Source organism: Aquarana catesbeiana, linkage group LG08, assembly GCF_042186555.1.
Source record: "Aquarana catesbeiana isolate 2022-GZ linkage group LG08, ASM4218655v1, whole genome shotgun sequence".
NCBI lineage: Eukaryota > Metazoa > Chordata > Amphibia > Anura > Ranidae > Aquarana > Aquarana catesbeiana.
Genome location: NC_133331.1, coordinates 23,817,321 through 23,834,864, shown reverse-complemented (window position 1 = coordinate 23,834,864; position 17,544 = coordinate 23,817,321). Strand labels below are relative to the sequence as shown.

The following is a 17,544-nucleotide window of genomic DNA, read 5'->3' as shown; positions in this document are numbered from 1 at the left end:
GACCTCCTCTGTAACGCTAAACATGCAACCTGTAGAATTTTTTTAATGTTACCTATGGAGATTTTTAAGTGTAAAAGTTTGACGCCATTCCACGAGCGGGCGCAATTTTGAAGTGTGACATGTTGGGTATCAATTTACTTGGCATAATATTATCATTCACAATATAAAAAAATGGGATAACTTTACTGTTGTCTTATTTTTTTATTCAAAAATGTGATTTTTTTCAAAAAAAAGTGCGCCTGTAAGACCGCTGCGCAAATACAGTGTGAAAAAAAGTATTGCAATGACTGCCATTTTATTCTCTAGGGTGTTAGAAAAAAAAACAATATATAATGTTTGGGGGTTCTAAGTAATTTTCTAGCAAAAAAAACTGCTTTAAACATGTAAACACCTAAATTCCAAAACAAGGCTGGTCTTTAAGTGGTTAAAAAAAAAAATTCAAAGGCTTCTAGACGCAAACGCAGCTAAACGCGACTAAACGTGGCATATAAATGTGGCTAAATGGCCATTTTAAGACGCCGGTTTCTAGCTGTCAAGTTAAATCGTTCAGGAGAGGTTGAACAACGTCCCGTGTACATGAAGCCTTAAAGACTTGCTTGACTGACATTTCTTCTGGCTCCAGATCCTGCTTGCTGTTCTACTACACTCATCTCTGGCTACCTGACATTTTGGCTTGTCTGACTATCCGTTCCGGTTTCTGAACTCTGGCTATGTTTTGACTACATTAACCTTTTTTAATTATCATTAAACAAGTGAGATTTAACTGTACTTCTGTCTCAGTCTGATTCATGGTTTCTGACAGTCTGCGGCTTTGTTTCTCTGCTATCTGCATGAGTTTCTTCTGAAAGTTTTCCTGACATCAAGAGAAAAAAGTTGACAGGAGGGGGAGAGCTCCAGCACACATCCTGTGATTGACAGCCTCAGCTGTGTTCCTTGTGTGCTGTGTGAAGGTGATGTATGTCCTTTCCCTCCAATCAGCTCTCAGAGTTCTCCTCACTGAACTGTAATTTCAACTCTCCACCTCCGACAGGTTTATGAATTCTGCATTTTGAACGGCTATAGAGAAGAGATAAACAGGTACAACTTATATAGGAAGATTTATTTCATATCTGTATATCAACTAAGGCCAATAACTTCACTGAGTATATGTAAGGGTTTACTAGCACTTTAAAGTGGGCGTAATACCTCTCCTATACCCAGTGAAGTGAACAGCCTCAGATAATACACAGAGATGAAACAAATCTCCCTACATACATTTTACATGTATATCTGCAGTCTTCATCTTGCTATATTCTTTCGAATTCTTACATCGGGTAAGAATTTTCACTTCCTCATTCAGCAGTAGGAGTGTCGTTCTAACATAGTCTGTGTGACAGCTGATTGGAGGAAAAACACCCCCCCTCCACATTGGCAGAAGAAGGAAAATGCTTTCTGAGCTGTGCTTTTACAAGTCAAGCTCTCTGCTAATCTATTTATAGCACACCCCCCACGACACAAATTTCCAGCTGCTTTTATTTCCGGTCTCAAAGAATTTTCAGAACTTGTCAGTCACTACATCTAAGGACTGGTAAGTTACAATGTATTACATTTTTTTTTTTAGATACAGGGCAACATTTCCTGAAAAAAAAAAAATAGTGTTGCCTTTATGTCATGCTGATCCTTTTTCTTCAATAGGCCCAGAACAAGTTGTATTTAAGAACATGAGCCTTTTATTTCACTTTCTTGAAGCTGGTAATACATTATCCAATTTTCTAATTCAATTTCCTTTAGATTTACCTTCAACTGTGTAGTAGGAGGGCCTCCCTGATTGCATCCAAATTGAAAGTGTTTAGGTGTGACCTCATATTATATGGTTTTGGTAAATCTAAATGAAAATTGTACAATAGAATTGTATAATGTATGGCCAGCCTAATACGAATTCCAGGTCAGTTACTCTAAGAACTGAAAGAAAGATTCTACATATCAACCAGGCAGCTTGCGTTTTCAAGAGGTTAACAATGGCAGCTTCATTATTTTTCTTATGTCAGGTTTGTTTTAACTTGAAAACTTACCATTCTGTTTTCTGATTGGTAATCTTCATTGATGGCCAGAATTCTAAATTGAACTGCAAACATAAATAAAGTATTAATATTATTATTCGACTTTAGAGAAGCTTGGCTTCACAAATTCACAAACACTATGCACGCTGTTTGTGTATAGAAAACCCATAATGGGTAGGTAAGATGAAACCATACTAATTTAACATAATAAAATAGTATTAAAAATATTACAGACATTTTGATAGACAAACAGTGAAGCCCAGTTAAACCAAAAAGCTAATGGTATAATGGTATACAGTGCCTTGAAAAAGTATTCATACCCTTTGAAATTTTCCACATTTTGTCATGTTACAACCAAAAACGTAAATGTATTTTATTGGGATTTTATGTGATAGACCAACACAAAGTGGCACATAATTCTGAAGTAGAAGGAAAATGATAAATGGTTTTCTAAACTTTTTACAAATAAATATGTGAAACATGTGGCGTGCATTTGTATTCAGCCCCCTTTACTCTGATACCCCTAACTAAAATCTAGTGGAACCAATTGCCTTCAGAAGTCACCTAATTAGTAAATAGAGTCCACCTGTGTGTAATTTAATCTCAGTATAAATACAGCTGTTCCGTGAAGCCCTCAGAGGTTTCTTAGAGACCCTTAGTGAACAAACAGCATCATGAAGGCCAAGGAACACAACAGATTGGACAGGGATAAAGTTGTGGAGAAGTTTAAAGCAGGGTTAGGTTATAAAAAAATATTGCAAGCTTTGAACATCTCACGGAGCACTGTTCAATCCATCATATGAAAATGGAAAGAGTACGGCACAACTGCAAACCTACCAAGACATGGCCGTCCACCTAAACTGACAGGCCGGGCAAGGAGAGCATTAATCAGAGAAGTAGCCAAGAGGCCCATGGTAACTCTGGAGGAGCTGCAGAGATCCACAGCTCAGGTGGAAGAATCTGTCCACAGGACAACTATTAGTCGTGCTCTCCACAAATCTGGTCTTTATGGAAGTGTGGCAAGAAGAAAGCCATTATTGAAAGAAAGCCATAAGAAGTCCCATATGCAGTTTGCGAGAGGCAATATCCAGCAAACTTGTGGAAGAAGGCGCTGTGGTCAGATGAGACCAAAATGTAACTTTTTGACCTAAAAGCAAAATGCTATGTGTGGTGGAAAACTAACACTGCACATCACCCTGAACACACCATCCCCACCGTGAAACATGGTGGTGGCAGCATCATGTTGTGGGGATGCTTTTCTTCAGCATGGACAGGGAAGCTGGTTGGAGTTGATGGGAAGATGGATGGAGCCAAATACAGGGCAATCTTAGAAGAAAACCTGTTATGACGCGTACACACGATCGGAATTTCTGACAACAAATGTTCGATGTGAGCTTGTTGTCGGAAATTCCGACCGTGTGTATGCTCCATCGGACATTTGCTGTCAAAATTTCCGACAACAAATGTTTGAGAGCTGGTTCTCAAATTTTCCCACAACAAAACCTGTTGTCAGAAATTCCGATCATGTGTACACAATTCCGACGCACTTGCATGCTTGGAATCAAGCAGAAGAGCCGCACTGGCTATTGTGTTCCAACAACATTTGTGCAACCGTGTGTATGCAAGACAAGTTTGAGCCAACATCCGTCAGAAATAAATCCACGGTTTTTGTTGTTGGAAAATACGATCGTCTGTACGCGGCATTAGAGTCTGCATAAGACTTGAGACTGGGGCAGCCAGAGCTACAATGGAATGGTTTAAATCAAAGCATATTCATGTGTTAGAATGGCCTAGTCAAAGTCCAGACCTAAATCTAATTGAGAATCTGTGGCAAGACTTGAAAATTGCTGTTCACAGACGCTCTCCATCCAATCTGACAGAGCTTGAGCTATTCATCAAAGCAGAATGGGCAAAAATGTCACTCTCTAGATGTGCAAAGCTGGTAGGGGCATCCCCAAAAAGACTTGTAGCTGTAATTACAGTGAAAGGTGGTTCTACAAAGTATTGACTCAGGGGGGCTGAATACAAATGCACGCAACAATTTTCACATATTTAATTGTAAAACATTTGAAAACCATTGACCATTTTCCTTTCCCTTCACAATTATGTGCCACTTTGTGTTGGTCTATCACATAAAATCCCAATGAAATACATTTACGTTTTTGGTTGTAACATGACAAAATGGAAAATTTCAAGGCACTGTATATTGCAAATTACCAGTCTTTAGATGTATCAATTTTCTCTTTTCAGGCTCTGAACATTTTCAGCAAGTACAGAAAATACCTTTTGATCTTGCCATACATGTGGTGTTAAGCCTCGTACACACGATCGGATTTTCTGCAGACAAAACATCAGACTTTCGTCCAAAGGGCATTGGCCAGGAACTTGTCTTGCATACAAACGGCAAGGAATTGTCAGCCAATAAACACGAACATAGTGACGAATTAGACATACTACGAGACTATAAAGAGGAAGTGTCATGCACCACCCTTTGGTCTCCTTCTGCTAATTTTGTGTTAGTAGAAGTTTTGCGAGTGTTGATTCACGCATTTCATTTCGCTCTTTGCAGTTTGTTTCTGAATGGCCGTTCGTCAACCAGCCATGTTGAGGAATCGGAAGAGATAACCTGTTATTTATTATTGGCCTTGCAGTTATTGCTTTGACCCAAGTCCAGTCCAGGAACAGAAGGAGGAGGAGTTCTTAGACCAAAAATTGGTTGCTTTACTAATCGTGACCAATTATGTCATATGCCTTTGCAGCGGGAGCTCCAGGAGAATAATCCGGATGATTTTCAGAATTATCTCCGGATGACGGACCCCTGCTTTCACCAACTCTTGGCATTGTTGACCCCCTATATTAAGAAGCAGGACACATGCATGAGGCTTTTATTTTATTTTTTGTTTGAATAATGATTTTATTTGGTATATTTTCTACATTTTGAATGCATAGAATGCACTTTTTGGTTAAGTTCTATTGGCAGATAGCATGTCTAAATTTATTTGTTTTCTTTTTTTAATGCACAATAAAAAAATTGTGGAGAATAATACTTGGCTATGTGTTTTACTTCAAATGACAGTTTGGGAGTAGGCAGTTACATTTTAAAAAATACAACACTAACATAGTTGTATCTTTGATCTTAAAAACTACGGGATAATGATGTTGTGGTAACTTGCACCAAAAAAAAACAACAAGCATAATAATATTATTCTTGATATCACTAGGAAAAAAAAGCCTTTAAAAATTTGTTTGGCAGAACTCAATCAGTATCACCAGTAGGGATGAGCCGAACACCCCCCAGTTCGGTTCGCACCAGAACCTGCGAACGGACCGAAAATTTGCACAAACTTTAGAACCCCATTGACGTCTATGGGACTTGAACGTTCAAAATCAAAAGTGCTCATTTTAAAGGCTAATTTGCATGGTATTGTCCTAAAAAGGGTTTGGGGACCCGGGTCCTTCCCCAGGGGACATGTATCAATGCAAAAAAACCTTTTAAAAATGGCCGTTTTTTCGGGAGCAGTGATTTTAATGATGCTTAAAGTAAAAAAAAAAAAGTGAAATATTCCTTTAAATATCGTACCTGGGGGGTGTCTATAGTATGCCTGTAAAGTGGTGCGTGTTTCCCAAGCTTAGAACAGTCCCTGCACAAAATGTCATTTTTAAAGGAAAAAAGTCATTTAACCACTTGCCGACCGCCGCACGACTATATACGTCGACAGAGCGGCACGGGCAGGCAAAAGGACGTATATGTACGTCCTTGCCTGCCCGCGGGTGGGGGGTCCGATCGGACCCCCCCCCGGTGCCTGCGGCGGTCGGCAAATCTCCCCCGGCGATCGGAGGTGAGGGGGAGGCCATCCATTCGTGGCCCCCCCCTCGCGATCGCTCTCAGCCAATGGGATCATTTCCCTGCCTCTGTATTGTACACAGAGGCAGAGGAAATGATGTCATCTCTCCTCGGCTCGGTATTTTCCGTTCCGGGCCGAGGAGAGAAGACTGCAATGTAAGTGCACCAACACACCACACACAGTAGAACATGCCAGGCACACTAAACACCCCGATCCCCCCCCCGATCGCCCCCCGATCCCCCCCCAATCACCCCCCCCCCCCTGTCACAAACTGACACCAGCAGGTTTTTTTTTTTTTTTTTTTTTTCTGATTACTGTATTGGTGTCAGTTTGTGACAGTTACAGTGTCAGGGCAGTGAGTGTTAGGCCCCCTGTAGGTCTAGGGTACCCCCCTAACCCCCCCTAATAAAGTTTTAACCCCTTGATCACCCCCTGTCACCAGTGTCGCTAAGCGATCATTTTTCTGATCGCTGTATTAGTGTCGCTGGTGATGCTAGTTAGGGACGTAAATATTTAGGTTCGCCGTCAGTGTTTTATAGCGACAGGGACCCCCATATACTATCTAATAAATGTTTTAACCCCTTGATTGCCCCCTAGTTAACCCTTTCACCACTGATCACTGTATAACCGTTACGGGTGACGCTGGTTAGTTTGTTTATTTTTTATAGTGTCAGGGAACCCGCCGTTTATTACCGAATAAAGATTTAGCCCCCTGATCGCCCGGCGGTGATATGCGTCGCCCCAGGCAGGGTCAGATTAGCGCCAGTACCGCTAACACCCACGCACGCAGCATACGCCTCCCTTAGTGGTATAGTATCTGATCGCATCAATATCTGATCCGATCAGATCTATACTGGCGTCCCCAGCAGTTTAGGGTTCCCAAAAACACAGTGTTAGCGGGATCAGCCCAGATACCTGCTAGCACCTGCGTTTTGCCCCTCCGCCCAGCTCGGCCCAGCCCACCCAAGTGCAGTATCGATCGATCACTGTCACTTACAAAACACTAAACGCATAACTGCAGCGTTCGCTGAGTCAGGCCTGATCCCTGCGATCGCTAACAGTTTTTTTGGTAGCATTTTGGTGAAATGGCAAGCACCAGCCCCAGGCAGCGTCAGGTTAGTGCCAGTACCGCTAACACCCACGCACCGTACACCTCCCTTAGTGGTATAGTATCTGAACGCATCAATATCTGATCCGATCAGATCTATACTAGCGTCCCCAGCAGTTTAGGGTTCCCACAAACGCAGTGTTAGCGGGATCAGCCCAGATACCTGCTAGCAACTGCGTTTTACCCCTCCGCCCGGCCCAGCCCAGCCCACCCAAGTGCAGTATCGATCGATCACTGTCACTTACAAAACACTAAATGCATAACTGCAGCGTTCGCAGAGTCAGGCCTGATCCCTGCGATCGCTAACAGTTTTTTTTGTAGCGTTTTGGTGAACTGGCAAGCACCAGCCCCAGGCAGCGTCAGGTTAGTGCCAGTAGCGCTAACACCCACGCACGCACTGTACACCTCCCTTAGTGGTATAGTATCTGAACTGATCAATATCTGATCCGATCAGATATATACTGGCGTCCCCAGCAGTTTAGGGTTCCCAAAAACGCAGTGTTAGCGGGATCAGCCCAGATACCTGCTAGCACCTGTGTTTTGCCCCTCCGCCCGGCCCAGCCCAGCCCACCCAAGTGCAGTATCGATCGATCACTGTCACTTACAAAACACTAAATGCATAACTGCAGCGTTCGCAGAGTCAGGCCTGATCCCTGCGATCGTTAACAGTTTTTTTGGTAGCGTTTTGGTGAACTGGCAAGCGCCAGCGGCCTAGTACACCCCGGTCGTAGTCAAACCAGCACTGCAGTAACACTTGGTGACGTGGCGAGTCCCATAAGTGCAGTTCAAGCTGGTGAGGTGGCAAGCACAAGTAGTGTCCCGCTGCCACCAAGAAGACAAACACAGGCCCGTCATGCCCATAATGCCCTTCCTGCTGCATTCGCCAATCCTAATTGGGAACCCACCACTTCTGCAGCGCCCGTACTTCCCCCATTCACATCCCCAACCAAATGCAGTCGGCTGCATGAGAGGCATTTTTATGTCCTCCCGAGTACCCCTACCCAGCGAACCCCCCCAAAAAAGATGTTGTGTCTGCAGCAAGCGTGGATATAGGCGTGACACCCGCTATTATTGTCCCTCCTGTCCTGACAATCCTGGTCTTTGCATTGGTGAATGTTTTGAACGCTACCATTCACTAGCTGAGTATTAGCGTAGGGTACAGCATTGCACAGACTAGGACACACTTTCACAGGGTCTCCCAAGATGCCATCACATTTTGAGAGACCCGAACCTGGAACCGGTTACAGTTATAAAAGTTACAGTTACAAAAAAAGTGAAAAAAAAAAAAAAAAAAACACAAACAAAAATATAAAATAAAAAATAATAGTTGTCGTTTTATTGTTCTCTCTCTATTCTCTCTCTCTCTATTCTCTCTATTGTTCTGCTCTTTTTTACTGTATTCTATTCTGCAATGTTTTATTGTTATTATGTTTTATCATGTTTGCTTTTCAGGTCTGCAATTTTTTATACTTTACCGTTTACTGTGCTTTATTGTTAACCATATTTTTGTCTGAGTACAGCATTCACGACTTTGAGTGGTTATACCAGAATGATGCTTGCAGGTTTAGGTATCATCTTGGTATCATTCTTTTCAGCCAGCGGTCGGCTTTCATGTAGAAGCAATCCTAGCGGCTAATTAGCCTCTAGACTGCTTTTACAAGCAGTGGGAGAGAATGCCCCCCCCCCCCCACCGTCTTCCGTGTTTTTCTCTGGCTCTCCTGTCTCAACAGGGAACCTGAGAATGCAGCCGGTGATTCAGCCAGCTGACCATAGACCTGATCAGAGACCAGAGTGGCTCCAAACATCTCTATGGCCTAAGAAACCGGAAGCTACGAGCATTTTATGACTTAGATTTCGCCGGATGTAAATAGCGCCATTGGGAAATTGGGGAAGCATTTTATCACACCGATCTTGGTGTGGTCAGATGCTTTGAGGGCAGAGGAGAAATCTAGGGTCTAATAGACCCCAATTTTTTCAAAAAAGAGTACCTGTCACTACCTATTGCTATCATAGGGGATATTTACATTCCCTGAGATAACAATAAAAATGATTAAAAAAAAAAAAAATGAAAGGAACAGTTTTAAAATAAGATAAAAAAGCAAAAAAATAATACAGAAAAAAAAAAAAAAAAAAAAAAGCACCCCTGTCCCCCCTGCTCTCGCGCTAAGGCGAACGCAAGCGTCGGTCTGGCGTCAAATGTAAACAGCAATTGCACCATGCATGTGAGGTATCACCGCGACGGTCAGATCGAGGGCAGTAATTTTAGCAGTAGACCTCCTCTGTAAATCTAAAGTGGTAACCTGTAAAGGCTTTTAAAGGCTTTTAAAAATGTATTTATTTTGTTGTCACTGCACGTTTGTGCACAGTTGTAAAGCATGTCATGTTTGGTATCCATGTACTCGGCCTAAGATCATCTTTTTTATTTCATCAAACATTTGGGCAATATAGTGTGTTTTAGTGCATTAAAATGTAAAAAAGTGTGTTTTTTCCCCAAAAAATGCGTTTGAAAAATCGCTGCGCAAATACTGTGTGAAAAAAAAAAATTAAACACCCACCATTTTAATCTGTAGGGCATTTGCTTTAAAAAAATATATAATGTGTGGGGGTTCAAAGTAATTTTCTTGCAAAAAAAAATAATTTTTTCATGTAATCAAAAAGTGTCAGAAAGGGCTTTGTCTTCAAGTGGTTAGAAGAGTGGGTGATGTGTGACATAAGCTTCTAAATGTTGTGCATAAAATCCCAGGACAGTTCAAACCCCCCCAAATGACCCCATTTTGGAAAGTAGACACCCCAAGCTATTTGCTGAGAGGCATGTCGAGTCCATGGAATATTTTATATTGTGACACAAGTTGCGGGAAAGAGACAAATTATTATTATTTTTTTTTTTTTTTGCACAAAGTTGTCACTAAATGATATATTGCTCAAACATGCCATGGGAATATGTGAAATTACACCCCAAAATACATTCTGTTGCTTCTCCTGAGTACGGGGATACCACATGTGTGAGACTTTTTGGGAGCCTAGCCACGTATGGGACCCCGAAAACCAAGCACCGCCTTCAGGCTTTCTAAGGGCGTAAATTTTTGATTTCACTCTTCACTGCCTATCACAGTCTCGGAGGCCATGGAATGCCCAGGTGGCACAAACCCCCCCCCAAATGACCCCATTTTGGAAAGTAGACACCCCAAGCTATTTGCTGAGAGGTATAGTGAGTATTTTGCAGACCTCACTTTTTGTCACAAAGTTTTGAAAATTAAAAAAAGAAAAAAAAAATTTTTTTTTTTGTCTTTCTTCATTTTCAAAAACAAATGAGAGCTGCAAAATACTCACCATGCCTCTCAGCAAATAGCTTGGGGTGTCTACTTTCCAAAATGGGATCATTTGGGGGGGTTTTGTGCCACCTGGGCATTCCATGGCCTCCGAAACTGTGATAGGCAGTGAAGAGTGAAATCAAAAATGTACACCCTTAGAAATCCTGAAGGCGGTGATTGGTTTTCGGGGTCCCGTACGCGGCTAGGCTCCCAAAAAGTCCCACACATGTGGTATCCCCATACTCAGGAGAAGCAGCTAAATGTATTTTGGGGTCCAATTCCACATATGCCCATGACCTGTGTGAGCAATATATCATTTAGTGACAACTTTGTGCAAAAAAAAAAAAAAAAAAAAAATAAATTGTCACTTTCCCGCAACTTGTGTCAAAATATAAAATATTCCATGGACTCAACATGCCTCTCAGCAAATAGCTTGGGGTGTCTACTTTCCAAAATGGGGTCATTTGGGGGGGGTTTGTGCCATCTGGGCATTTTATGGCCTTCAAAACTGTGATAGGTAGTGAGGAGTAAAATCAAAAATGTACGCCCTTAGAAATCCTGAAGGCAGTGATTGGTTTTCGGGGCCCCGTATGCGGCTAGGCTCCCAAAAAGTCCCACACATGTGGTATCCCCATACTCAGGAGAAGCAGCTAAATGTATTTTGGGGTGCAATTCCACATAGGCCCATGGCCTGTGTGAGCAATATATCATTTAGTGACAACTTTTTGTAATTTTGTTTTTTTTTTTTTTTTTTTTTCATTATTCAATCACTTGGGACAAAAAAAATGAATATTCAATGGGCTCAACATGCCTCTCAGCAATTTCCTTGGGGTGTCTACTTTCCAAAATGGGGTCATTTGTGGGGGTTTTGTACTGCCCTGTCATTTTAGCACCTCAAGAAATGACATAGGCAGTCATAAATTAAAGGCTGTGTAAATTCCAGAAAATGTACCCTAGTTTGTAGGCGCTATAACTTTTGCGCAAACCAATAAATATACACTTATTGACATTTTTTTTACCAAAGACATGTGGCCAAATACATTTTGGCCTAAATGTATGACTAAAATTGAGTTTATTGGATTTTTTTTAGAACAAAAAGTAGAAAATATCATTTTTTTTCAAAATTTTCGGTCTTTTTCCGTGTATAGCGCAAAAAATAAAAACGGCAGAGGTGATCAAATACCATCAAAAGAAAGCTCTATTTGTGGGAAGAAAAGGACGCAAATTTCGTTTGGTTACAGCATTGCATGACCGCGCAATTAGCAGTTAAAGCGACGCAGTGCCAAATTGTAAAAAGTGCTCTGGTCAGGAAGGGGGTAAATCCTTCCGGGGCTGAAGTGGTTAAAACTGCTTGCGGCTTTAATGTAATGTCGGGTCCTGGCAATATGAATGAAAATCAGTGAGACAAACAGCATGGGTACCCTCCAGTCCATTACCAGGCCCTTTGGGTCTTGTATGGATATTAAGGGGAACCCTGAACCCAAATTAAAAAAGGAAAGGTGTGGGGCCCCCAGGCCCTATATACTCTGAACAGCAGTATACAGGCGGTGCAAACAAGACAGGAACTGTAGGTTTGTTGTTAAGTAGAATCTGTTTGTAATTTTTAACTGGTACATTTTTAACGTGTTTAGCTCCAGCCAAAAAATCTATTTTAAGCTTTTTGGAAAACCTAGGGAAGGGTTATCACCCCTGTAACATTTGTTTTGCTGTCTGTGCTCCTTTTCAGAAGATTTCACCTGGCTTTTGACCCAATGACAAATGTTTTTTGAAAATTTGTTTTTTTTTGTGAAACAAGGATTGGTGATAAAGCATCAGTGGAAAGGAGAAAAGTTTTTCCTATATTAACTCTTACAGGAGGGAATTTCCCTTCATAGGGGTAGATTTCATCATTTTTTCCTGCTGTCTCCTTCCGTTTGCAAGTAGGAGTCACTTGTAAGTTGGATGTTTGAAAGTAGGGGCCTGCCCTATATACTCAGCAGAAATTTGGGCCTTAGGTGTTGTTGTGGCCACAACACTGTAAGCCCTCACAGGGTCCTGCTGTGAAATATTAGATCAAGAACTGTAATTCTTCTTGAACAGGTGCAGAAAAATTGGGCCTTTGGTGGTGATGGTGGTGGTGCTGGTGCCACAACACTGTAAGTCCTCACAAATACTCTTGGTGGGCGCAGAAACGGGCCCTGCTGTGAAATATTAGATCAAGAATTCTAATTACATGTCCCTGTTGAACAGGGGCAGAAAGATTGGGCCTTAGGCACTGGTGCTGGTTCCACAACACTGGAAACCCTCACAGATACTCTAGTTGGAGCGCAGGAACTAGCCCTGCTGCAAAGAATTGCATCAAAAATTGTAATTACACTCCCCTGTTAAACAGGGGCTGAAAAATTGGGCCTTAGGCACTGGTGCTGGTGCCACAACACTGCAACCCCTCACAGATACTCTAGTTGGAGCGCAGGAACTAGCCCTGCTGCAAAGAATTGCATCAAAAATTGTAATTACACGCCCCTGTTAAACAGGGGCTGAAAAATTGGGCCTTAGGCACTGGTGCTGGTGCCACAACACTGCAACCCCTCACAGATACTCTAGCTGGAGTGCAGGAACTAGCCCTGCTGCAAAGAATTGCATGAAAACTTGTAATTACATGCCCCTGTTAAACAGGGGCTGAAAAATTGGGCCTTAGGCACTGGTGGCGGGACTGGTGGCGCCCAGAACCAAAAATGTTCTTACAAGCTATCATCATGATCATTGAGGAGGAAGAGGATAGTCACTCAGTATAACAGGATAGTCACTCAGCATCAGCATAGGCAGTCTTTGAAGGGATCTGACATTTTAAAAAAATGTATTCGGTTACATCAGCATCAGGTGCTTGGTAGCTGGGGGTGATCCAAGACTGATTCATTTTTATGAAGGTCAGTCGATCGACCAAGTCGGTGGACAGACGCACCCTGTGATCGGTTACAAAGCCTCCAGCAGCATTGAATGTGCGTTCCGAAAGAACGATGGATGCAGGACAGGCCAGTAGCTCAATTGCACTCTGGCCAGTGATCCATCCTCAAGACCCAGTAACCTAGAGGATTTTCGGTGGGAAAGGTGTCCAAGTCAGATCTTGCCCCTAGGTATTCCTGCACCATGTAAAACAGATGCTGGCGATGGTTGCTGGAACCAATCATACCTTGGGGCTGCGGACTAAAAAATTGTCTAAACACATCGGTCAGACGGCCACCTTCTCCACTGCTCCTTCTTTGACTGACCGAAGCCTCAGCAACACGTTGTCCAGGAACAGGAGTTTGTAACTTCCCAGTCTCTGGGAACACATTGCACAGACCTTTCTGCAAGGCCTCCCGAAGATGTTTCATCCTCTGCTCCCTCTGCGATGGCAAGATAAGGTCCGCAACCTTACCCTTGTAACATGGATCAAGGAGGGTTGCCAGCCAGTATTGTTCCTTCTCCTTGATACTACGAATACGAGGATCCTTCCACAGGCTTTGCAGGATCAGGGAGGCCATGCAGCGGTTTGCTGAGGCATTCGGTCCAGAGTCCTCTGGGTCATTAAGGACAACATGATCCGCAGCCACCTCCTCCCAGCCACGTACAAGTCCATGTGTTTCCTGGGACTGTAAATGATCCCTTAAAGACTGCTGCTGATGCTGAGTGCCAGACTCCACCTCCATACTTACACAATCCTCCTCCTCCTCCTCCTCCTCTTCCTGTGTAATTGGCAGGCAGGCAGGAACACTGTCTAGATAAAGGGGGCCTTGAGACCTAAGGAAGTCTTCCTCTTCCTGCCTCTGTTCTGCCTCAAGTGCCCTGTCTATTATTTCACGCAGTGTGTGCTCCAACAGGTGGACAAGGGGGACAGTGTCACTGATGCATGCACTGTCACTGGTCACCATCCTCGTGGCCTCCTCAAATGGTGACAGGACAGTGCATGCATCCCTGATCATGGCCCACTGGTGTGGGGAAAAAAAACAAGCTCCCCTGACCCTGTCCTGGTGCCATAGTCGCACAGGTACTCATTGAAGGCCCTCTGCTACGTGTGCAGCCGCTGCAGCATGGCCAACGTTGAGTTCCACCTGGTGGGCATGTCACAGATTAGGCAGTTATTGGGCAGGTTAAATTCCTTTTGGAGGTCTGCCAGCTGAGCACTGGCATTATATGACCGGCGGAAATGCACACAGACTTTCCTGGCCTGCCTCGGGACATCCTGTAAGCCTGGGTACCTGCCCAAGAACCACTGAACCACAAAGTTAAGGACGTGAGCCAAACAGGGCACATGGGTCATTTGTCCCTGTCAGAGGGCGGAGAGGAGGATGGTGCCATTGTCACAAACCACCATTCCTGCCTTAAGTTGGCGTGGCATCAACCACCTCTGAACCTGCCCCTGCAGAGCTGACAGAACCTCTGCCCCAGTGTGGCTCCTGTCCCCCAAGCACACCAGCTCAAGCACCGTATGGCAACTTTTGGGCTGCATACTTGAGTAGCCCCTTGAACGCCTACGAAGCACCGCTGGTTCTGAGGACAAAGCACAGGAAGAGGCCATGGAGGAAGAAGAAGAGGAGTGGGTGGAGGAGAGAGGTGTGTCAGAATCATTAGTAGTGGCATTTTGGAGGTGTGGTGGCGGAACAACCTCCAACACTACTGCACCTTGTCCTGCATCCTTCCCAGCTGCCAGCAGAGTCACCCAATGTGCCGTGAAACTTAGGTAACGTCCCTGTCCATGCCTGCTGGACCATGAGTCAGCGGTAATATACACTTTACCGCTGACCGCCCTGTCCAGCGAGGCATGGACATTGCCTTCCACATGCCGGTAGAGAGCCGGAATCGCCTTCCGTGAGAAAAAGTGGCGTTTGGGTACCTGCCACTGAGGAACCGCACATTCCACAAACTCACGGAAGGGGGCAGAGTCTACCAACTGAAAAGGTAGCAGTTGAAGTGCTAACAATTTTGCCAAGCTAGCTTTCAACCGCTGGGCATGTGGATGGCTGGGAGCGAACTTCTTTCGGTGGTGCAGCAGCTGGGGCAGGGAAATTTGCCTGGTACAATCTGACGTCGGTGTACCGAAAACATATTGCCCACAAGTACTTGGCTGTGACACACCTAATTCTACACCTTCATTCCTCTCAATGCAGGTCTCAGAGAGGACTGAAGGTATAGTGGGGTTGGAGATCTCAGCTGATGAGGAGCAAGGAGAGGTCCTCTTCTTGGTGTGGGTCTTTTAGATACGCTTGCCAATGAACTGCATGATGGGCCAACATATGTCTGGTCAAGCATGTGGTGCCCAAGCGGGAGATGTTTTGGCCACGTGAGATACGCTTGATACATATATTGCAAATAGCAGCGGTGCGATCTGATGCTCTCATCTCAAAAAAGGCCCACACCAAAGAACTTTAGGAATAACGCGCAGAGACAGCAGCGCCCTGCACATGCAGAGCTTTGTGGTGTAATACAGTCAGTGTGCTGCCCTTAGGCTGGCCCCTGGAGGGCATCCTGCCTCATTGGTGATGTGCCTCCTCCTCATCCTCCTCCTCTCTCCTGTCAGGCACCCACATTGATTCAGTGACCTCATCATCCCCTCCCTCCTCATCACTGGAGCAAACCTGGCAGTATGCTGCAGCAGGAGGAGCATGACTGCCAGATTGCTGTCCTTCTTGTGCATCCCTCTGTCCATGCTCACGTTACTGCCTTCATCTATCTCAATATCATCATCAGAGCCTTCTAAATGCTGGGCATCCTCCTGGAGCATGTACCCAACACTGTGGTCAAACAGTTCGAGGGACTCCTCAGGAGGACATGGTGGGGCTAGGGAGGGAGTTGAGCCGAGGGAAGAGGCCGCGTTGGCAGCTGCTTTGCCAGACAAAGTACCCTGAGCATGGGTGAGAGAGGATGAGGAGGATGAGGACGGCTTGGTCATCCACTCAACCACGTCTTCTGCATGTTGCAGCTCAACACGGCCAGCTGCCGAAAAAAAGGCCAAGAGTGTCCCATGGCCACGTGCTGATGAGGATGCACCGTCTCCACGACCAGCACTGTAGCCTCCAGGCACAGAGCCTACTTGCCCTCTTTTATTGGCTTGTGACTGTCTGCCTCTCCTTGATGGCCTTCCAGACATACTAAGACATACTAATGGCCTGCAGTGAGATGTAGCTGCACTAAGCTGGGATATATATAGATATATATCTATATATATCTATATATCTATATAGATATATATAGATATATATAGATATATCTATATATCTATATATATATACTCTAATACTGCAGCTAGCAAAATCAACTGCCTGCCTGTAGTATGAGAACACCACCAATCTTCTACAGGTAGCTTTAGATGAACACTGTGCAGAGGTCGCACTACACTAACCAGCAGCTTTAGATGCACACTGTGCAGAGGACGCACTACACCAATGTTAAAATAATGTAGCTGCCTGTGGTAGTGATAGGATCAGGAAAACACCACCAACCTTCTACAGGTACCTTTAGCTGAACACTGTGAAGAGGACGCACTACACTAACTTTAAAATAATGTAGTTGCCTGCGGTAGTGATAGGATCAGGAAAACACCACCAACCTTCTACAGATAGCTTTAGCTGAACACTGTGCAGAGGACGCACTACACTAACGTGTAAATAATGTAGCTGCCTGCGGTAGTGATAGGATCAGGAAAACACCACCAACCTTCTACAGATAGCTTTAGCTGAACACTGTGCAGAGGACGCACTACACTAATATTAAAATAATGTAGCTGCCTGCGGTAGTGATGGGATCAGGAAAACACCACCAACCTTCTAAAGGTAGCTTTAGCTGAACACTGTGCAGAGGTCGCACTACGCTAACGTGTAAATAATGTAGCTGCCTGCAGTAATGATAGGATCAGGAAAACACCACCAACCTTCTACAGATAGCTTTAGCTGAACACTGTGCAGATGACGCACTACACTAACATTAATATAATGTAGCTGCCTGTGGTAGTGATAGGATCAGGAAAACACCACCAACCTTCTACAGGTAGCTTTAGCTGAACACTGTGAAGAGGACGCACTACACTAACATTAAAATAATATAGCTGCCTGCAGTAGTGTTAGGATCAGGAAAACACCACCAACCTTCTACAAATAGCTTTAGCTGAACACTGTGCAGAGGACGCACTACATTAACGTTAAAATAATGTAGCTGCCTGCGGTAGTGATAGGATCAGGAAAACACCACAAACTTTCTACAGGTAGCTTTAGCTGAACACTGTGCAG

General features: G+C 44.1%; 1 protein-coding gene across 3 annotated transcripts in view; it reads right to left on the bottom strand.

Moving 5' to 3' along the window:
• The window catches only part of LOC141105642 (alpha-2-macroglobulin-like), a 353,065-nt gene that overhangs the window by 281,672 nt on the left and 53,849 nt on the right, over positions 1-17,544 (bottom strand). For all 3 annotated transcript variants that reach the window (XM_073595615.1, XM_073595613.1, XM_073595614.1), the window contains exon 4: positions 2,052-2,104. In XM_073595615.1, coding sequence (XP_073451716.1) covers positions 2,052-2,104 — 53 coding nt within the window. The remainder of the gene's footprint in view (positions 1-2,051; positions 2,105-17,544) is intronic.